This window comes from Pelophylax lessonae (genome assembly GCF_965119305.1).
Source record: "Pelophylax lessonae genome assembly, chromosome: 1".
Lineage (NCBI taxonomy): Eukaryota > Metazoa > Chordata > Amphibia > Anura > Ranidae > Pelophylax > Pelophylax lessonae.
In genome coordinates, this window is record NC_138768.1 from 450,502,566 (window position 1) to 450,526,702 (window position 24,137).

Sequence of the window (24,137 nt, forward strand, 5' to 3'; positions counted from 1 at the left end):
TATTGCATGTTATATATTATTTATTGCTCATACATCATTGCACCAGTCACTTTCTAATCTTTCTGCAGGCACTTTTATACCTTGCACTTGCACTTAAATGAAGTTTTTATGAAATATATTATTGTTTGAATATTACACATTATTGCTTTTAGTTTAAGGCACTTTGCAGCACAGCTTTTTATTATATCTAAATTATATAGGCAGCGCCATCACCCCTATTCCTTTTATAATTGCAGTAATTGGCAAACAGGCTGCCTTATTTAAACAGCTCAGAAGCACTGTGTCTTCGCTGTCTTGTCTGCAGCTCTTCCTGTGTTCCTGAAGCCTGCTTCCTGTTACCTGTTTGATATCCGTTTGACATTTGGCTTGTTCCTGACCTTGTTTACCTGCTGCCCGTCCTGACCCCCGGCTTGTTTGACCATTCTCTCGGATCTCCCTTGTCTGCTTATCTGCCTTCGGATCTTGACCGGTTTCTCCCTTGGTGGGGCGACCCTGAGGACTGCGACCTGGTATCCACACGCAGCAAAGTCCATCCTCACCACTAGAGGCCCTGGCGAAAACCGGTGGATACTTAGATTCCGCACCTCAGGTTAGCCTGTGTCACTTACCTTGGGGGGTCCCGTCTAAGCTCCGCCCTCCAGCACACGTGGGGCCTTCCTCTGCCATCAGGCTACCACTTGTATCCCTAACAACAGGATTTTTTTTTACATATGAGCTGACAGATGATTAGGGCTCTCCTGCTCTCTTTGCTGTGAGAACCTGCTAATGAGTTAAAGTGTTGCTAAACCCACAACAGTAAAATCAGTCTGTATATGCAGTAAAGCATGCTTGTTATACTCACTGTGGAACCTAAGGGGTTAATCCTCTGCATTGTGTAAAAAGGCTTTTTGATCCTGTCTTCTCTGTTCCTCCACTTCTTCCACAGTCCCCACTCTATTTCCGGAAAGAACAGAGCCTTTGGGCACTCTGCACATGCTCAGTCTGGTGTGTATTGCTAGAGAGTTTTTTTTTTCTTGGGAGAGTGCATGTGATCAGCACAGGGCCAATCAGCACTGTCCAGACAGAGGGTCAGGGGTCCTGCAGCCTGATAGAATAATCATAGCAGAATGAAAACTCCCCCTACAAGTTTTAACCAGACACTGTTAGAAGTTTCAAGACTGCTCTAACTGTTGATGTAAAAAAAGGTATTTAGCAGTTTATATTTATACTAAAACTATTGAATTTCCATTTTCTGTGTACTGTGGGAGACCAGATATAGGGAATGTAGGCTCCTGGGTTTAGTAACACTTCAGAGGATGATTTTTAGTGTTAACAGAACACTAAAAAGCTACAAGTGCTGCTTGTGTGTTGTAGTGAACCCAATAGGGGGCACCCTTTTAGTCAGGAACTGACCTAAGTTTAGCTTGGAGCTTGGATGAGAAGAAGCTTTGTTCTGTTAATGCTATGAACTTTCTGTACAAAGCCTTTCTGCATTGAACTGTGTTTGTTTACAATCATGCTTCAAAAAGTGCCAAACCCGTTTGGACTGCTCCATGGTGTCCCTAACCTGTGCATGGTTTGTATACAGTATCGCTACATACAAGAAATCTTCTCAAAAACATAAAAATGAAACGTGGCTTCATTTCAGTAAAGAACTTTCCCCAAAGAGTCATTACCCCCTTATGTGATTATCTACTCTGTTGATTGAGGGCATAGTGATAATGCCCACTCCTTCTGTTGCAGCTGGCACCAAAATGGCTTGTGTTGGCTGGTAACAGACCCTCAGGAGATCATTGATATCATCCCCTCTATCATGTGACAGTACTCAGGTAAGTGATTGGTTACTATCCCCAAGCTCTGTCTCAGAAAAGGAAGTTGCATGCTTCCCCATAGCTAGAAGCATGTAATACTTTACACTGGCTGAAGAAGATGAAGAAGCAGCAATGGACCATTGGAGAGGTAAGTATCAATGGTCAGAAAAAGGAGACACAGACATTGTCACTTTGCTCTTAATGGGCTAAGTGACAGTGTGTCTTAAACCTCTTGCCACCCACATAATGCAAATATGTAGCAGTAAAAAAAGGTGGGCTTTAACCACTTCAGCTCTGGAAGGTTTTACCTCCTTAATGACCAGGCCATTTTCTGCGATTCAGGACTGTTATTTTAACTACCAATTGGTCATGCGGCGCTGTACCCAAATACAATTGATGTGCTTTTTTCTCCACAAATAGAGCTTTCTTTTGGTGGTATTTGATCACCTCTGTGGTTTTTTGATTTTGCGCTATAAACAAAAAAATCGTGCCCGCTCCTCCCATGGTCTGGCTCCCGCTGTGTCCAATCATAGCGGGAGCGCGGCTCCGGCGGGGCGCGCGCTGCCGACACCGCATGCACATAATCACATAGATCTACGTGATTATGCGCAGCCAAGCCGCCCTGCCACAGTAGATTTGCATGGGGGCGGACGGCAAGTGGATAACTTACACACACAGTACATTTGCATCCCAGTACAGTGACTGACGTCTTGTATATACTAAAAAAATTTAAAACAATTGACAGCTCCAGTCGGAGCCATTGTACTAACAATCCAATGTTAGTACAGCGATCTACCCTGCTGAGCTGTTGTATTCTGAAAGGGGGACCCCCACCAGAACACACTGTTCAGCACTCTCAGCCATTAGCTGAGAGCGATGACCGGGAGCCTGTTGGCTGCTGGTTTTCCATCTGACAGCTGACACATCTGACAGCAACCAGCCAAATGGCTGACATACACACAAGCTGACATTTGGCTCATGTGTACAATTGGCAAGACAACCACTGTGACCGCTAATAATAGTGATCATGCCCCCTGGGCGTAAATAGCCAATTAAAAGAAAACTGGGGCTTTGCGGGAAGTGGTTATGATGAAAGTTACAACTATAGAAGGCACTTACCCTACCACTGATGGGTCACCACATAAATTAAACACTCAGTCCTTTGAGTACGTAATCCAACCACATGTGCAGCAGAAAAAAAGTTGTACTATGCTCACAGCTCCAAAAAACTTCCATGAAGACATTTCTATTATAGCCTTGAATGGAAGTGTACCTAACTTTTACATTTTGTTTGATAAAAATCTAGAGGCGCTGGTTTGCTTTGTTGCTTCAGTTGATACAGTTCCCCACAAGCGCTTAATTTATAAAATAAGGTCTGAAGGCATCGACCGCAAGGTCTGCTCTTGGATACGGAACTGGCTAAAAGGGCATGTCCAAAGGGTGGTAATAAATAGCACATACTCAGACTGGTCTGAGGTGGTAAGTGGGGTCCCCCAAGTCTCAGTCCTGGGACCAACCTTGTTCAATTTATTCATAAACAGCATTGAGGACGGGATCAGTAGTTCGATATCAGTTTTTGCAGACGACACAAAATTCGTCAGGGCAATAACTGCACAGCATGAAGCAGATATCCTACAGAATGACCTGGACAAAATAACGGAGTGGGCAACGACATGGCAAATGAGGTTTAATGTGGAGAAGTGTAAGGTTTTGCTCTTGGGGACTAAAAGCATAAAAGCACAATACACTTTAGGGGGGGAACCTTTGGGGGAATCAAAAATGGAGAAAGATCTGGGAGTCCTGGTAGAGGATAGACTAAGCAATTGCATGCAATGTCAAGCGGCAGCTGCCTGGTCGCCTGTCCTCAGAAGGGATGTGTTGGAGCTGGAGAAAGTCCAGAGAAGGGCAACTAAACTAATTAGGGGGTTGGAGGACCTAAATTATGAAGAGCGTCTGCAATCCCTTGATTTATTCTACCTGGAGAAGAGACGCCTGAGAGGGGACATGATAGCAATTTATAAATATCTCAATGGTGATCTCGGCATAGAAAAAAAGCTATTCAGTCGGAAGGATTGCATGAGGACTAGAGGGCATACAATGCGATTAGAGGAGAAGCGTTTTAACCTCAGGCAACGTGGGGGGGTTCTTTACTGTTAGGGCTACAAGATTGTGGAATTCTCTACCACAAGAGGTGGTTTATGCGGGAAGTATGGTGGCTTTCAAAAGACTCTTAGACGTACATCTAAAGAATTAGAACATTCAGGGGTATGCAAGATAATTACGGCCACACACACCTACACAGGTTGAACTGGATGGACTATTGTCTTTATCCAACCTCACCTACTATGTAACTATGTATCCTTCACCTCAAACTGCAAGTAAAAAAGCTGGAATGACTAAAATCTTTGCAATGTATATTGTTGTGGAAATGTTATTAATATTTTTGTGGACATTTTTCAGAAAAGTGTTTTATTAACTTGCCAGTATGTCTCCCAGTGTCAGTCGAATAATGGATTTAACTGGCATTGAGGAAAGACTGTTAGTTGTGGAAACCTTTTATTAAATGGAGACTGCATACCACTCACCTGAGCTCCCTGAACGGTTGGCTCTCTGAGCGGCTACCGCTGGAGCGAACGCTGGTCTGGTTCCATGGCAATGCGATGCGATGGGAACTCCACCGCGCAAATGTATATCAGCCAGCTGGGGCCCCGGTATTCACTGGCGGAGATATGTTTGTGATGTGGAATTATTATCGTTTTGGTAAATATCTGCCCTTTAGCTGGAATAATGGCTGGTAGCTTTCTATTATGTCTGATCGGCATGATTTAGTCTCATTTACTGGAATAATAGCATAATCACTATCAAATATGGTTTTTGAACTATATTACATAGGATTCACTCTAACAGATTATGACGGGAGTGCATGTTTATGAATTGGCGTGGCCGAGTCCATGAGAATCCACTATAGTGTTTGGCAGACATTTTTAGTCATTGTTTCGCTTTCACTTGACAGTTGGAAACTCATGCACACTACCGTGTTTCTCCATAAACATGCACTCCCCTTTCCTATTGTACTTTTTGAAAGTATACATGTCTGTGATTGGTTGTGTTGACGCCACTTCCCCTGTAAGCCCCCCTTGTTCTCTGACTATAAAATAAACAAGAGCACTGCCTTGAGCAGGACTGCTCCTATGGACATCGACCGTGATACAGCGTGTGCCTGTCTCTCTCTTTGTCGCCGAGTGCACTTGGTTTTCTTTATACAAAAGAGCTGTACATTGTTCTTTCCAGTACAAGGGATTAATGGCGCTTGCCATTTATTAATATCTGCAAGTGCCCTTTTCAAGTTTTCAGCGCACTGAGTGAATTTCTATGCTCCAAACCCCATTAATTTCCATACCAATATAACTGACCTGTAGAGGATTTTTTCCTTCTAATCAGTGGATTTTTTATAAGTGTCTGTAAACCCTAACAATTAACTTTTCCAATTTGCTCTCATTTGTCTGTAAAATATACCACTGAAAGATTTTTTTTTTTTTATATCTGTTCAATAAGTGCAATTATGCAAAAAATTCAGAGCTGCCCTGTGTCTTGTGCACACTTCCCGAGGCTTCGCAAGGGGTCAATATAGTCCCCCTATTTCTTTTCATGGGACTACAGAATGATAAGTCTCTATGTTGTGGACAATAGGATAGGGGTGGGTTTGAGTAGTTTAGCAAAAGGCAACTTGGCAGAAATGACACTACTCCATTCACAAAATTGCTATGTTGTGAGCCCAAAACAGGGCTTATGAGTTTTGAGCTTATTAGATGGGAAAAGGTGAATGTATTACAAAGATTTTTTTTTCCTGGTATACATTTAGGCTCCATTTGTTTTCAAAATAATTTTTTTACATTTCTTGTTTCAACTGACAGTTTCAGATGCAAGGATATTTTATGCAAATTATATGTCCCCTGAATCTCAACTTGAAACAAAGCACATGACCCTGCCTTATTGTATCATTTGTATTATTTTGATTGATAGTAGCCATATTAATATTTTATTCTTGTCAGACTTACATATATGGCACGGACATGTTAAATATTTATATGGTTTAATATGTGGAGCCACTCCATAAAGTAGATATATTTCTAAAACAATTCCTATCATATAAGATTTTTTTTTATTCACAGACTTACGGATTTTCTAAAATTTCAGCAAGTTTTTATAGCTGGGCATTTTAAGTACCAAAGAGACTATTAATGTTTTCACCCAAGATTCACACATTTTCATAACTGTATTAAATTGGAAAAATATATGAATATTAGGAGAAGATTGTATTTTGAGCTTACAGTATGGGTGGATAGTGTAAAATATGTCTGTTGTTGTGGTGTCCGAGAGCCACAGTTGCAGCATATTTTGACCAAAGGAATGCATTACAGAAAAATACCTACCTAAACGTTAAGTTTAGCTTCTCACTGACACAGGGGAGCCAGAGCTGTAGGATTACATGACCAGACCGGAGCAAACTTAAAAAGGAAAGTACACACACATTTTTTTTATATAGGTTGGGCAGGATAGGAAAAAGGAGGGAACATTTTTCAGTGTAACTGTGCGGGCGAGACAGCAAGTGATTGAGACAGGGAGAGGAATGTGTTTGAGGCAGGGAGAGAGAGTAATTTGCAGTTTATCAGACAGTGCAGTTTAGTAGTCTTATTAGAGACATTGCTAGCAGTGAGTTAGGCAGGGAGAGAGATTTGTTTTAAGTTAAGAGATCAGATAGTGAAGTATATTCAGTAATGCAGTATATACCATAGACCATATACCATATATTGATCTCTATATAGGACAATTGATTAGATATCAGGCCATTCAGAATATATCGGTCAGTTCAGTATACCCTATATTGATCTCTATCTCTATATAGGACAATTGATTAGATATCAGGCCATTCAGTATATATCAGTCAGTTCAGTATACCCTATATTGATCTCTATTTAGGACAATTAATTAGATATCAGGCCATTCAGTATATATCGGTCAGTTTAGTATACCATATATTGATTTCTATCTCTATATAGGACAATTGTTTAGATATCAGGCCATTCAGTATCTATCAGTCAGTTTAGTATACCCTATATTGATCTCTATCTCTATATAGAACAGTTTATTAGATATCAGGCCATTCAGTATCTATCGGTCAGTTCAACACATATCAGCAGTGCATTATTTATATATATATATATATATATATATATATATATATATATATAGAGAGAGAGAGAGAGAGATCAACCAGTAAGAAAACCTCCCCAAAATCCACATCAAGTCAGAAAGGCCAACAAGGAGAGGCAGACGGTCACAGGCCATGAAAAGAGGGCAAGCAGCATCTGTGTCCACAGTGAAAAGTGTTCGTCACAGACATAGTGCATCCTCTGCAGGGGTGGCATGCCCGTTCTTTTTGTCCAGTGCTGGCCGTGTTATTCAGCCACAACATGTAGAAGAGTTGGTGGAGTGGATCAATAAGCCGCCCTCATCCTCCTTGTCCTCTGCCACCCATGCTTACACTAGTTTGCCTTCCATTGCAGCTGCCAAAGCAGCCTGTTCCACAGGCTTCTTCTCCACAGCTACTCCTTCTGCCGCCCAAACATCATGCACGGAGGAGTCACCTGAACTATTCGATCCTAGTGTCAGTAGCATGCTGCTGGAGGATGCGCAGCAATTTGAAAGCTGTGATGTTGGTTCGCAGGTTGGTGAAGGGAATAACGTGAGCCTAGAGAGAGGGGGTGACAATGACAGACAAGAAACTAGCAGTCATGTTGCCACAGCTGCAGCATACTGCCAAGTTTGCTCCAGTTATGAGGAGGGAGGGGATGATGAGGTCACTGACTGCACTTGGGTGCCTGACAGGATAGAGGAGGAAAGTGAGGGGGGGAGGAGGAGGAGACACAACTCCAATGAGGCAGGATGTGCTCCCGGGGCTGCCATAGGAGTCGTCAACCTATTGCATCTCAGCACAGAGCTCCACAGGTGCAGAGTGCTGCAAACTCCCCGTGGACTTCCAAAAAGTTCATTAGTGTAGGCTTTTTTAAGCACATGTGCAGTAGACCACAGCGTTGCTGTTTGCAACATTTGTCTGAAGCGGATCAAGCGTGGCCAGAACACCAGCCGCTTAATCACCACATGCTTGACAAGGCTTATGACGACCTGCCATGCAGTCCGTTGGCAACAGCACGTGAAAGAGCCACAAGATCAAAACAAGCATACTTCATGCACCTTGCTCCTCCTCTGGGATATCTAACCCTATACCTCATGTCTTCACAAATACCTGCATTGGGAGGGATGATGTTATAGCAATGAGTGCCACAGAGACTTGCACCCAATCTGCTAGCAGTACACCACCACTTGATTTGAGCAGCAGGCAAAATTCACTACCCTGGTTGCTGAACCGTAGAAAGAAATACTGTCCCAGCCATCCACATGCTCAGTGTCTTAATGCTAGCTTGGCCAGATTGCTAGCATTACAATTGCTGCCTTTTCATCTGGTAGACTCTGCTCCCTTTCACGAATTTGTGGAATGTGCTGTACCACAGTGGCAAGTACCAAAAAGGCATTTATTTTCACGTAAGGCCATTCCGGCTCTCTACCATCATGTGGAAGGTAGTGTTTTGGCCTCGTTGGACAGAGCAGTCAGCAGGAAGGTTCACATTACTGCTGACTCTTAGTCCAGCAGGCATGGACAGGGACGTTACTTTTCTTTCACGGCGCACTTGGTAATTCTGCTGGTAGCTGGGAAGGATGCAGGACAGGGTTCTGTGTTGCAGCTTGTTTTGGCCCCCAGCCTCCATAAAGCTGGTACTGGTTCTGCCACATCTGGCTACTCCACCACCTCCTCCTCCTCTTCTTCCTCCATGTCCTCTTCTGCTCAATTGTCCTCTTAAGCAGCAGTGCTCCCTAAGCATTCAAGGGCCTACACAAGCAGTCAGGCTAAAAGATGCCATGCTGTGCTTCAGTTGGTCTGTCTAGGGGATAAGAGTCACACTGGGGCAGAGATTCTGTCAGCTCTGCAGGGGTAGGCTCAGAGATGGTTGACGCCACGACAGCTTGAGCCAGGAATGGTTGTATGCGACAATGGCACCAACCTTCTCTCCGCACTCCGTCAGGGACACTTGACACATGATTCATGCTTGGCACATGTCCTGAATCTGGTTGTGCAGCATTTCTTGACCAGATACCCTGGCTTCCAAGATCTCCTGAGGCAGGCTAGAAAAGTCTGTGGCCATTTCCGGCGTTCATACAATGCCAGTGCTTGCTTATCTGACATTCAACGGGAATTTAACCTGCCCACCAACCGCCTCATTTGTGACATGCCCACCAGGTGGAAACAGCAGAGGGCCATCAATGAGTACCTGTGTGAGTATGGCACAAGGATAGGGTCAGAGGAGCTTGGCTTTTTTTCGCCATGCCAGTGGCTTTTGATAAAGGATGCATGCATCGTCCTGTCACCATTTGAGGAGGGCACAAGGATGGTGAGCCGGGATGATGCATGCATCAGTGACACTATCCCTCTAGTCTACCTGCTGGAGCACACGTTTGGGGAATCATGGACAGGGCACTTGAGGCAGAACAGTGGAAGGAAGAGGAGGACTTCCTTTCCTCACGAAGCCCCCTTATGCAGATATCATGCCTGCAGAGACACAAAACACACAGGAGGGAGAGGGAAAGTAGGAGGAGGATTGTGGCAGCATGGATGTAGAGGATAGCATACAGCAGTCTTCAAGGGATGGTTTTGATCCCCCAGAAACCCCAGGAGATGTACGTGGTTGGGGAGAGGTTGCTCCTGACAATGTCATCCTTAGTGACCCAGAGAACTCAGAAGCTCATGCCTCCTCCAACTTACATTGCATGGGCTCCCTGATTCTGCAAAGCCTGCAAAAGGACCATAGGATTTGTGCTATCAAGGAGAGGGATAATTACTGGTTGGCAACCCTTCTTGATCCACGTTACAATGGTAAAGTTGCAGAGCTCATCCTGCCTTCGCAGAGGGAGCAGAGGATGAAACATCTTGAGGAGGACTTAAAAAAAGTTTCCAGACACTGGGAGGTTAACATTCTCTGGACGTGTTTCTGAAGCATCATTCAGCCAAAGGAGGAGCGGTGGAGAAGACAGCCGGCTGACCGATGCCTTTAAACAATTCTTTAGCCCTCAGCAGCACCCAGGGCTGTTAGGTTTAAGCAACCATTGGCAGTGTCTCCATCATATGGTGCATGATTATCTAGGCGCAAGAGCAGACTTGGAGACCTTTCTAGCTGAGCATCCACTGGGTTACTGGGTTTTGAGGATGGACCACTGGCCAGAACTTGCTCAATATGCAATGGAGCTACTGGCCTGTCCTGCTTTCAGCGTGCTTTCCAAATGGACTTTCAGTGCTGCTGGAGGTTTTGTGACGGACAAAAGAGTGCGTTTGTCCACAGACTCTGTTGACCAGCTGACTTTTATCAAAATGAATCAGTCCTGGATCAACAACAGCTATCAAGCCCCTGATGCTGATGTAACTGATTGAATTTGCTAGGGGTCTGCCATCCCTTGAAGACTGCGTATGCTGCCTATCCTATTCCTCAACCTTGGTTCTGCTAGCTTCCAACTATGTTTTTGGTTTAGGTCACTACCAACCACCAAGGCCTAGTTTTTCTGCATTTGTATGACAGGTGCATACAATTTAAATTTCGTATGCAATTTTCAACAGCAGGCCCTGTCTCTGTGCCCTGTGCCCAGCAAGAGTAACTGTGAGGGGTTACGGTGTGCAGGCACCAGCAACACCAAAGGCCCAATATTTGGAACCTGTATGACAAGTACATGTGGTTTCAAATTTGTATGAAATTCATACCAGCAGGTCCCGTTCCTGCGCCCAGAAAGAGTAACTGTGAGGGGTTGGTTATGGTGTTCAGGCACCACCAACACCCAAGGCCCAATTTTTCTGCACCTCTATGTCTTTCCATTTTATTATATATATATTTGTATTATTTTTATAACTTAATTTCTAAAGATATTTGTTTTGGTTGGTATGTATAGATTGCATGGGTTGTTACCGACGTGGGGGAAAATGAATATCAATATAGCATCTTTAGAAATATATTTACCTAGAAAAATGGTGACAAGTTCATTACTTATTTTACCCACTGTATATACACTATTGCATGTGAATAGCTCATCTTTACTTTTCCACCTAACAGGTGGAACTCCTCCTTTTCAAGTTGTTAACCTTGGTCCTGTTGCTGTTGTAACCCATTGTTTATCAAACTCTATAGCTCAAGCTCAATAATACACACAAAACTGAATAGGAGTGACTTATCCCCCCAATGGGCCATATGTAGATTCAATCAGATAGACAATCTGAAGGGAAACAGCTTCATACAAAATCTATAATGATCAGTGTTTTAGGTGCCGTGTGTAATATTTTTTTTTTTTAAATATCGATTTTATGTAAACAGTATGAAAAAAAATAAAATATCAGTTTAAAATATATACAATTTAAAAATAAAAATGGCCTATAGCCAATAAAGTTTACCTTTGACAGAGAGATGTAAGCTTTTCAAAGACAAGTCACAGTTTCCCACATAACTAAAAACACTGTACTCAGTACAATACAGAAAATGTACACATTTATTGACAGATTTAAAAACTGATTTTTCATTCTAAATCTCCACCACACAGTCTGTCCCAGAATACTTTGGTAGGTTCAGTTCAAATTTCTTCTGTATATCATAGGGCAGGAACCTCCCTGCAACAAAGTGATGTTTCCCAGAAAATTGGATGGCACATCTCTTGGGGGCAGAAAGGGAAATGAGTACCTCAGGACTGATGCCTTCAGTATTTCCAGCTTCCACATCCCAGCCTGGAAAACAGAGACACTCATCAATAAATACAAATATGTCCATATAACATTCACTTGTATTCTAAACTCATTTGAACTTGAATCCTTGGATTGCATACAGAGAGTCAGACTGCCAACTGTGGGTTTCTGTTTTTATATCTAGGTATTGCTTGAAACACAAGGCACTGACTGCTTATCTTTAATGAGAAAATGTGGAGAGACCTCTTGCTAACCTCTGCTGATAAATATGCTAGTTGCTTGACTGTCATGCTCATGCAGTGTCTTCGGCACTTTCTGAGTCACTAACCTACAATACGTATGCACATTATGGGTTTTGACCTCAGTTTGCCTGCCTGTTCCAGTTCAATCTCTCAAATTATTACCATCAGGGATAGCCAGGCAATTAGCATTTTCAGGAGGAGGTCAGCAATGGCAATTTTTCCTAGTCCTGGCCTCCTTTAGCCACATGCACACTGAGCGTTTTTACAGCGGCTCTTTTTGGCGTCAGATGTTTTTTTCTACAGCCAGTAAACTCCCCAGCAGGTTATCCTACATAGGCATAGGCTGTTATCAGCAGTTTTTGACAGGGGCGTTTTCTGGATGGAAAAAAAAACTCCGAAACTAGTGGGTTTTAAGAGGAGTTTTTTACCTATAAAAATGCTCTAACTGATTAATGATCAAAAACGGTAAAAAACTTGGCTATTTGGCATTTATCAGTGTTTATGAGCCATAAGCTTTTGTGAGAGTATAGTTTTGCTAAAAAAAAAAGCTAAAAAACATACTTTAAAACGTTAAAAAAACGCTACTGCAAAAATGCTGCAAAACTTATTCTACAGCTACAGCTACATTTTTAGAACGTCCAGTTGCATGAGGCCTTAACGCATATCTATCACAATTTTTTTGGATAGAGTGGGGAGCGGTCAGCAACCTTGTCAGGTTTTTCTGCTATCCAGGGCTTTGTCAGAGCAAAGTCCCCTCACTTTCTGTTTTGGGTACACCTTTTTCATAAGAGGAAATTAGGGAAAATCTGCACCAGGGACACAGTTAATAAAAATGCTGTCAGGGGATCTAGCATTCCTCTACTTAACCACTTAAGCCCCGGAAGATTTTACCCCCATTCCGACCAGGGGGTATTTTGCGATTCGGCACTGCGTGACTTTAACGGACAATTGCGCGGTCGTGCGACGCTGTACCTAAACGAATTTGGCGTCCTTTTTTTCCCACAAACAGAGCTTTCTTTTGGTGGTATTTGATCACCTGTGCGATTTTTTGATCACGCGCTATAAACAAAAAAAGAGCGTCAATTTTGCAAAAATAGCAATATTTTTCACATTTTTTTATATGAAATTCCCCCCAAAAAAAATGTAAAAATCAAAATTTTTTAACATTTTCGGCCAATTTGTTTTATGCTACTTATGTTTGGTAAAAAAAATCGCAAAAAGCGTATTTTGATTGGTTTGCGCAAAAGTTATCGCGTTTACTAACAAAGGGAAAGATTTTTGTCATTTTTTGTTGTTTTTTTTTTTAACGCGTAATGGCGGCGATCTGCGATTTTTTTTGCGGTACTGCGACATTGCGGCGGACAGATCGGACCCTTGACTGACATTTTTGACACTTTTGGGGTTACCAGTGACATTTCTACAGTAATCAGTGCTATATATATGCACTGTTACTGTAAAAATACACTGGTCGCTCCCTAGACCCTCACAAGCAAGCAACGTAGCCCTACGTTAGTTTGCCTGTGAGGGGCTGACCGCCGACGTAGATAGTCGTGCGGCGGTCGGCAAGTGGTTAAAAAAATGTTTTTACTTCTGTCTAAACTGCAATTGGAGAGTTTCCTTCACTTGCTGTTTGGTAAAAGGCTGTCTCTGGGTATCAGTAAGAGAAAATCACTCTAACAAAGTCCTGCACAGCAGTAAAAACCCGACAGGGCTTTTAAGCTGTTCCATTGTATCCAAAACCAAAAAATAAAAAATATTTTGACTATACGGATACACTTTCATCTACATTTGTCACTGCTTCCTGCATAGCATTAGCAGCTTACAAATTAACGTTATGTGTTCCCTGGAGTTGCACTCTATCTGAACCTAAGCAGGAAGCAGTGACAAATGATAGCCCCTGCAACAATTTATACGTGTGTTTCCTTCACAGGGTTATGGCATTGTCACTGCATGTCCAATGCCCAGAAATATTAATCTACTTAAGTGGCTTTTGTAAGTTGAGTGTAGAATGAGGGAAGCCTTTAACGCCCATTATTCTCTGATGTCCCATGGGACACTGATGAATCTACAAAACAATAAAATGACCCAGACCTAGGCAGGACACAGTAATAAGAAGTGCCATGTGTGTTCCTCTGACAAGACAGGGTTATGTCACAGTGTCAGAAGGGTTAGATGTTACCAAGGGTTCTCACCCATTCAGGTTGAGGGGCTCAAGGATGTGTGTTTTGAGAGGAGAATGATTTTTTTTTTACTGGTATTTATATAGTGCAAACATATTTAGATAGGTATTTGCTGTATATAGTGCTTTACATACAGTATATATTGTACATTCACATCAGTCCCTGCTCTCAAGGAACTTACAGTCTAAGATCCCTAACCCACCTTCATATATACACATATTGGGGCCAATTTAGACAGGAGCCAAATAATCAAAGAGCTTGTCTTTGTAGTGTGAGAGGACACCAAAGTACCCTGAGAAAAATCATGCATTTTCAGGTGGAACATGCAATCACTACCATGCAGGTAGTGTCGTGGATGGGATTGAAACTGACAACCCTAGTGCTGCCAGCCAGAAAAACTAACCCAGTGTGCAACCCAAAAAAGTGGAGAAAACTGGCTTTGTGGTTTTTTCCAGGATTAGTAAATCCCGCAATGGGTTCTGGAGCCTGAAGACTTTGTAGAGTTTAAGGCTAAATGTGCACATAGCCTACTTTGACCACCGGCCTCGGGAAAATGCAAATACAGCAAATTCACGCCATTATTTTACAGCCATTTTGCGGCCGAAGGTCAAAACATTCCTATCCTAAGAGTGATTCTTCTGCATTCAGGAGAGGGAAGTTGAGGGTGGTTGAACTTTTCCTACCCGCAGCAGCTCCTAAAAAACGCCAAAAGCTACTAAACTCAAGCAACTATTTGCTTGGATTGGTGGTACAGTTACTGGCAGCTAACGGAAAGTTAATGAACGCTGCTTGAGATGGGGAGCTTTCAAAAAATGTGAACACTGTGACACCCAATCATGGCGGTCATATGACCATAAACCCCACCCCGCCTTCCGGCATAGTAAACCTCCTAAAGGGCCAGGAGGCACCAGCTCAAAGAGGTTAAAGCTATGCACTTGAGGTTAAAATCCTCATCATACAAATTTACATTGAGGTGTAGGTCCAGTTCTTGAAGGCCAGGCTAACATGTATAGGATCTCCCTTACAAGCAGAGGGAAGTAAACTGGGCTAGGCTGAGACAGACAGATGTATTCCCAAGAGCAGCTGGTGGGGAGACATCTGCTTGGCCTCCATTGCACCAGCACCAATTACTAAATTACTTTTCTAATGGGAAGAAGCACACACAATTGCTACCATCCTTGCTTTTTTCAATGAGAAGGAAGAATCCTTATATGTCCTTATCCTTATATGTATCCTATCCTTATATGTTTCAATCCTCATTAAAATGTCACATCAGACAGTTGCTCCTAAGAAGCTCAGGTTGTCCACCTGTGGATAGAGGTAAGACATAGCCAAGCGGTTTAACAAGATGACTAGCTGTAACGCTTCCTACCACCAATCTTGAAATAACTTGTTGTATCAGGATGAAACAGACATCACAAAGATGTTGGGGCTTGCTATTGACCAATAACTAACAATGCAATATCAAAGCGAAAAACTTTGATAGATACTCAATTTCAGCAGCATGAGCAAAGACATTTGTTGACCAATGAATTTTGTGAATTTCCATGCACAGTCTAGAATATATAAATGATAACTATCCAGGAGTAATAACTACACAATTAGGGATTAGCCATCATCATAAACGCCGGACACATAAGCTTCTGTTTAAGGGACAGTAGGAGGGTATTACTCTGATTGTGGTTAGTAGAATGTAGACAGAAAGAGATGGAAGAAACCATCAACTGTTTCATGCTGACATTTTTTCATTCATCCCCTCAGTTCATTCTTTCTTCCTGTTGTTGAATGGATTTCCAGATGCAGATGGGCAGTGAAGTGTTTTCACATGACATCACGTCTACTGCCTCTCATCTCATAGCTCCTTACTCTAGAGAGTCCCATCAAAGCCATAAAAATGAGGTACAGAAAAACAATCTCCTAACAGTGACCTGTACTCTTAACCTCTAAATGTCTAAATGTGTAAAATGTCTAGTGTTTGCCTTTGAATTATGCTTTACTAAACACTTTATTATACAAATTTTTCATGCCTCCATAACTCTCTTTCCCTAAAACTTATGAGCAAAACAGTTTGCTCATTTTTATTACTGCTACCTACTTTCAAACTTTAAAGTGGTATTGACCACATGCCTACCAGGCACTTTTACCCCCTCCCTGCCCGGGCCAATTTTCAGCTTTCAGTACTGTCACACTGCAGCACTGTACCCAAATGACATTTTTATAATTGTTTCACACAAATAGAGTTTTCTTTTAAACCACTGGGTTTTTTTATTTTTTGCTAAACAAATAAAAAAAAGACCACAAGTTTAAAAAATTTGATTTTTCTTAGTTTCTGTTATAACATTTTATAAAATTTTGCAAACAGGTACATTTTCCCCTTCAATGATGTGCGCTGATGAGGCTGCACTAATGGGCACTAATAGGCAGCAGTGATGGGCACTAATGGGCAGCACTGATAAGGCGGCACTGATAGGCGGCACTGATAGGTGGCAATGAAGGGCACTGATGAGTGAGGCACTGATTGGCAGCACTAATGGGCACCGTTGGGGCTGCACTGATTATCAGGACACTTATGATCAGTGCCCTAAATATCAGTGCAGATGTCCCCTTTCACACTAGCTCATTACTGACTCTCTCCTTGTGCTGTGACAGCGTGAGGAAAGGAATGCAGATAACCAGCCAGTGTGTTTACATTGTGATCAGCTGTGATTGGACACAGCTGATCACTGTAATTGGCTCTTTGCCCCAATCTGTGATCAGCTGTGTCTGAAGGATGTGTCATGATCTACACGCCGGGGTAAGGATCACACCCGCGTTCCCCCGCCACCCCGACTGTGCTGCAATTGGCTGCAGCACAACTATCAGCGGATACCGGCTGCTGATTGGTCGCCAGCACCCAATGATTAGCTTTGGACATTACCGAAGAGAGCCCTGTGTAGGTAAACAAACACAGGCCAGTGACAGCAGCAGTGTGCGTTTTTTTTTTTTTTTATTCCTGCATTGCTTAGTAAAAAAAAGCACACACAGTACATAGTAGCACATGTTGGCCACACATTTAACCCATTGATCGCCCCTGAAGTTAACCCCTTCCCAGTCAGTGTCATTAGTACAGTGACAGTGCATATTTTTAGCACTGATTGCTGTATTGGTGTCACTGGTTCCCAAAAAAGTTTCAAAAGTGTCAGTTAGGTGTCCGATTTGTCCACCACAATGTCGCAGTCCCACTTTAAATTGCTGATCGCCACCATTACTAGTAAAAAAAAAAAAAATTCCAGAAATATATCCCATAGTTTTTGGACGCTATAACTCTTACACAAAGCAATCAATATACGCTTATTGGGATTTTTTTTTACCAAAAATATGTAGCAGAATACATTTTGGCCTAAACTGATGAAGACATTTGATTATTTACATTTATTTTATTAGATGTGTTTTATAGCAGAAAGTAAAATATATTGTTTTTTTTTTTTTTTTAATTGACGGTCTTTTTTTGTTTATAGCGCAAAAAATAAAAACCACAGAGGTGACCAAATACCACCAAAAGAAAGCTTTATTTGGGGGAAAAATGACATATACAGTTTTTTTTGGGGTACAGTGTTGTATTTCAGTTAAAATAGTGTTTCTCAACCTTTTTTTTCTGTCAAGGCACCCTTTAAAATTATGCACAATCCCGAGGCACTACTAATAGTTTTACATATCACAGTAGCATCCAAACACATAGGCCACCCAACATTTGAGGTGATTTATTCCTCTTTGCACACTGGTACTGTCTAGTATTCTAGCATTTTTTTTTACTCCTTATTTCTCCCCCCCTCTCCCCCTCTGCTAACGTGACCCCAGAGAGGAGGGGGCAAATAAGTATGCTGTTCAGATGCCCAACGTCCTCGTTATCAACCAATGACATCATTGGTTGTTAGGATGCCAGTGGCTGGTCCGCGTGGTGCCCATGCGTTTCATGCTGCATAATAAAAACCTTTTGACTTTGTGTAATTCACTGCCAATTTTTAGGCATTTTGCTTAAGGCACCCCTGAAGAACCCAGGAGGCACCCCAGGTTGAAAAAGGTCAAGTGGTTAATTTCACCGTGGCGCAGAGCTGCAAATCATAAACAGAATATCCCACCACCCACATTTCTCTGTACTGCATGTGGTTAATGCTCATAAAAAAAGGTTACATATGAAAGAAAAACTTTAAACATTATAATTTAGTAGTTTATTAAAGTAGTCCGTTTGGACCAAGTGATCTTAATCTTGATTTTCTGTTCATTCATATTTAAAACTGTAACCAAAATGTTTTGATGAATAATTTAAAGGGAAGTTGAAAAATCTCATTTTTGTTTGCTAAGGCTACAGAAAATAATACAAAATGCTTTATACAATTCTATGGAACACACATAAATAGCATGTCTGCATAACATTTTTAGTACTCCTTGGGGTTCATTTTCAAAGCGCAGTTTAGCAGTATTCAAGCAGTAGTAAACCGCAAAAAAAAAAAACCTGAAAGACTAGCACATTATGACATACTTACCTTAGAACAAAGCCCCTCGCAGCGGCGCCCGGTCACATGACATGTTCCTGACATGTTCCCTCTGCGATTTTTCCAGGTTTGTTGCTCTGGCACTGTGAGTGGCCGGAGCCACGATGACGTCATTCCCGCACATGCGTGGGGGAGCCCTCTGTTCCGGCAAGGAGCTCTGAAGTTCCGGCACAATACGCCAAACCTTCAGAGCGCATGCTTTAGAAGATATTCATTTTACCTACAGATAAGCCTTATTATAGACTTACCTGTAGGTAAAAATCACCAAGCGGGGTATACAATCGCTTTCACTTTAAATCCTCCTATCATATGAAAAGGAAATTCTAGTTTAACAAAAAAGATCCTCTGCACAAGATTGATGTTTTTTAAGTTGTTTTGGCAAAAATAAAAATGTTCCCTTTTAGGAAATCACCACCAGCAAATTCATGCTCAGAACAAGGAAACTGCTTGGAAATATCAGAAGTTCACATAAACAGAGACCAATTGTTTTTTTTTAACTCAGCCTGATTTACTAAAGAATACAAATAAATTTGCACTTCTTGTTTTTGCATGTTTTACATGAACTTTTTTTTTTTTTTAATAAGCCCTTATTCACTAAAAGTTTTTTTTTGTGGATGTCCAAAAGTTCATTTTTTGTGACTTAGCATGCACTATGTGAAGAGGCATCATATATATTTTACACCTGATTTATCAAATGGTTTCAAGTGTCACAGTGGCTGTTTATGGATAAAATACAATTGATATAGTCCAAGCTAACATGGTGGGCAATATAGACATTCATCAAAATGTCTGCCTATTTATATAAGAAATTACACTGTAGACTGTAGCCCCATGGAGCATCCAGTAGCCATACGGGATCAGGAAGGATTTCTTTTCCCTATTGGGGCAAACTGGACTATATTTTTAATGGGGTTTTTGCCTTCCCCTGAATCAACCTTTGGTTATTGGTGCTGGAGATGTAGGTTTTAGTTTTACAGGTTTTGGTTGAACTAAATGTAAAAAGGGGCCATTTTAAACCCATGTATATAAAATAAGTTTTTTTTAGTTGCAAAATGTAACCATCTTTTAACGTGGTATTAACCCCAAAACCAAAAATTTATTCTAAGCTTACCAATCATTAGATGTGGTGGCTGCATCAGTTTTTACCCTGTTTTCACCTGATGATCTTGATGATCTTGCCAGTAACACACCTCCTGTATTAGTGAGACAACACCCTGAAGGGACAGGCACAGGAGGCACACCAGCAGTGTCAGTCTGGGGGGGGGGGGGGGGGTGTAAAATGTACACTGCTCAAAAAAAATAAACAGAGGGCGGAATTCAAAGAGACCCCAAAAATCTAAGTGAAAAATGTATGCAGCACGGTAGTCCATTATGCTTAAATTTCATTGAGTCAACTCAAACTAGTACTCAGAAATGTATGTGGCCCCCATGTGCTTGTATGCATGCCTAACAACATCAGGGCATGCAGATAATGAGACGACGGATGGTGTCCTAGGGTATTTTCTCCCAGATCTGGACCAGGACATCACTGAGCTCCTGAACAGACTGAGGTGCAACCTGGTGGCGTTGGATGACCGAAACTTATTGTCCCGGAGGTTTTCTATTTAGGTCAGGCGAGTGTGGGGGACATTCAATGGTATCAATTCCTTCATTCTCCAGGAACTGGCTGCATACTTTTGCCACATGAGGCTGGGCATTGTCGTGCACCAGGAGGAACCCAGGACCCACTGCACCAGTGCAGGGTTTGACAATGGGTCTAAGGATTTCATCCTGATTCCTAGAGTAACTGCCTGTCTCCTGGAATCTCCTCCATGCTCTTGAGACTGTGCTGGGAAACACAGCAAACCTTCTGGCATTGACATGTATTAATGTACCATCCTGGAGGAGTTGGATTGCCTGTGCACTCTCTATAGGGTCCAGGTATCGTCTCATGCTACCAGTAGTGACACTGACCCTAGCCAAGTGCAAAACTAGTGAAAAACAGTCAGAAAAGATGAGTAGGGAAGAAAAATGTCAGTGGCCTCCACCTGTAAAACTATTCCTGTTTTAGAGGTTATCTCATTGTTGCCCATCTAGTGCACCTGTTAATTTTATTAACACCAGAGCATCTGAAACTGATTAACAACTCCCTCTGCTACTTAAAGTAGTTGTAAAGTCAGAAGGTTTTTTATCCTAATGCATTCTATGCAATATGATATAAAGCCTTCTGTATGCAGCAGCCTCCCCAGCACTCCCTAATACTTACCTGAGCCCCATCTCTGACCAGCGATGTCCACAAGTCCCTCGGCCATCTGGGACTCTCCCTCCTGATTGGCTGAGGCACAGCCGTGCTGCCATTGGCTCCCACTGATGTCATTTAAAGTCAGTTAGCCAATCATGAGAGAGAGGGGGCGGGGCCGAATGGCAGCTCTGTTCCTGAATGGACAAACGGAGCTGAAGCTCAGCTCGGGTGCCCCCATAGCAAGCTGCTTGCGGGGAAACTAGACTAGGGAAACCTGCATCCAATTCGCAATAGTGTGAACCCAGTCTTAATTTTCTTGGGCAGTTTATGAGCAGATTTAGATACACTAATGGAAAATAAATAGTGCAGCGCTAACATAAAAAATGAACCATGTGTTTAAATTAATATACAGTGGTTAACAAAAATAACACAATAATTGGTGCAACTCAAAATTAATAAAGTGACCAAAAAGTGCAAATATGATCAATAATCAATGTGCATATAAGATAGAAAAGTCCAAACGTCCAAAGGTGTATACGCAAGATCCAGAGTGAATGGTAAAAAGGAAGACGTTGAATTCCCAAGAAGAAGATAACTGGAAAAACACCCGTGACAAATCTGCTTTAATGGCCAGAAATCCCCAGAAATTTACCAGAAAAACGGCCCCCAAATCAATGGCCAGGCCACATACGCTGAGATATATATCTGAACACTCCTCTTAGTAGGATCTTAAGTGGGGCAATCAATCTCTCCCAGGTCAGGTTAAACACGGCCCAAGCAAAAGTAAGCCACATATATGGGAAAAGAGACACGAAGAGCCATAGTGTAAACCAGTAAAGATAAGCAGTGTATTTATTTAAAGGTTGCACTTACATCCAGTAGGTAAAAGAATCGCATCAATACAGTATGTAAAATCCGTGGCATCCCGCGTGTGGTGTACAAGCCAGGCTACAAGGGGCGTGGTGGTTAAGCATCAGGTACCGCCCGACCGGTTTTGTCATATGTGACGTCGTCCGGGGCATGGTTATTGAAAATTGAAGTCAAACTCTAGCTCACGCTTTATATTAAGAGTAGCACCCTCCTAGATAGGTGCTAGAGAGTGAGTATAGTTTTTTCTCTGTCTGCCTATCAGAGGAGCAGCAGGTACATTCTATGTTCTCTCTGCTTAACAGGGAGCAGGATCTGAAAGTAGGTCTGCTCAGTGAGTCCAGTGTGTGATTCATCTGGTCTGAAGGAGTGTCTCCACTGTGTCCAATGGTGAGGCACATTGGACAGTGGAGGAAACCTGGCCAATGACACACAGGTTTTTGATACAGCTCCAGGGATTGGCACAGACTGTTTGTCTCTGTCTGTGCATTGTGAGGCAGGGTATAAAAAGCCAGGGGCACATAAGGTAGAGGTATTTGGAGGGAAGCAAAGTCCCAAAAGGGGTCTTCTGTAGCAGTTGGTGATGGTCACAGGCAGTCGGCCTGGTGAACCTACAGTGTGTAGCTGAATCCGGAGTTCCAGGAGAGTTGACTGAGGAGTTGGGAAACTGTGAGAACCTGGAAAGCAGTATCGTGAGTACAGAGGATCTTGCCCGGGGGTCTGCCCAGGAAGGGGACCACTCTGGGTAGTGCAGTCAGTGGACGGGTGTCGGCTCATACAGAGAAAGAGGGCACTTGGGGAGTACCCTGAAGAGAAATACAAACAAGAACATTTACTTAAGCTTCATTCAAGTGGCAGGATGAAGTAGTGGCCTTGCCGCATCCTCAAGTAGGAGTCCTCAGATTTTGTGAATAGTTCAAGGTTGGAGTATCCCACTCATCCCTTCTCCCATTCCAATATAAAATAAAAACAACAAAAGCATCTACCCCTAGACTGATTATTGACTGAGCCAAGAACGTAAAGTGCTAAGAATTCTGCATGCAGTTGCTACGGGTATCCCAGGGGAATCCAAAAGTGTCAATCAACAGCAGTCCTCTAGGGGGCAGTCCTACATCAGTTACGGTGACCTGTTTTTTCCTTTTGGGATAAGGGTTTTGCATGCATAGATAAAAGCTGAACATTTTATCCACCTCTGCCACTTTGAAATGGTTTGTCTCGTCCATGTAAACAGACACATTCTGCACATAGACACATAGCAGAAAGAAAGTTTAAAAAAGGAAATTAATGCAGCCATCACATTTAAGAATTGTTAAGCTGCAATATAATAAATCTTTGCCTTACATGGATCATAGCGAATACATTTATATTTTTTTGTTTTTTACTCGCAGTTCACATACTTGCCAACTGTCCCTTTTTTTCCAGGGACAGTCCCTGCAAATAGGAGCCTGTCCCAGGTAATTTATATTGTCCCTGGAAGTGCCTGTTAATCAGGCTGCCCATAAATGTTATGCAGAAGTAGCGCAGGTGAATGGGAGAATTATTCCAACTCTGCTACTCTGGCCTTAATTTTGAAATTCCCTTTTTTAATCTCCTGTAATTCTCTCTATATTGGAGTAGACTCTATAATCTGATAAGTAGGCGAGATTAATTATGCAGAGTGGGCGGAGCTTCCGGGAAGTGGGTGTGGTAATTGATAGCTGTGCTGCAAAGTGTCCCTGGAAATTTTTTTTAAATGTTGGCAACTATGAGTTCATTGTTTCCTCTTTTTTGTATAGACCTTACTGGGGATTCTATATCCCTCTCTGCGGTTTCACTGATCTCTCCTTCTGACCATCCTCCTGATATGCAGCACATCACTATTATTATATGTACAGTTAGGTAAGAGGGCCTCATATTGATGATCATCAGTTCACATGCATTTTTGAGAAAATAATAGTTTGTACTGTTGTAGAAATCTACCTTTATTTATGGTAGTGTTTTTTCTGTGACTAAGGCTCCTTTAACACGGGCGGTGCACCCGATGGAGTCCGTTTTGCTTAGCGGGGATCGATCCACTGATCCCTGCTGAGTAGGCAGACGACAGCTCCGTCTTCGCTCTGTGTGCAGAGATGGAGCTGTCAGAGCCTCACTGTCCTCTATGGGAGATCAGATGAAAATGGACTGCCTGTCCGTTTTTCATCCGATCTTATCCGATCCAATCCTACAGACGGATGGAAAACAGGGTTTTGATCTATCCAGATTTCACAGACAGGATCGGATAGCAGCGGGTGTCAGCGGAGAGGTCTCCGCTGACATCCACTGCTCCATAGGGCTGCATGGAGCATCCGATCAGGTCTGCCTGAAAAACTGACAGGCGGACCAGGTCCGAAAGCCTGTGTGAAAGGGACCTAATATTTTGTTCTTCAATTGAAAAATATATATTTCCTACCATTTTTTTATTTATTTATGTGGAGCAGCTTTAGGCCTGGGTTCA

General features: G+C 42.4%; 1 protein-coding gene across 1 annotated transcript in view; it reads right to left on the bottom strand.

Annotated features, from left to right (window-relative positions):
* Window positions 1-11,414: 11,414 nt before the first annotated feature.
* YJEFN3 (YjeF N-terminal domain containing 3) overlaps window positions 11,415-24,137 on the bottom strand; it is a 251,439-nt gene continuing 238,716 nt past the window's right edge. Inside the window, exon 6 of the mRNA XM_082268216.1 lies at window positions 11,415-11,664. Within this exon, the coding sequence (XP_082124342.1) occupies window positions 11,465-11,664 (200 nt within the window). The 3' untranslated portion in view covers window positions 11,415-11,464. The remainder of the gene's footprint in view (window positions 11,665-24,137) is intronic.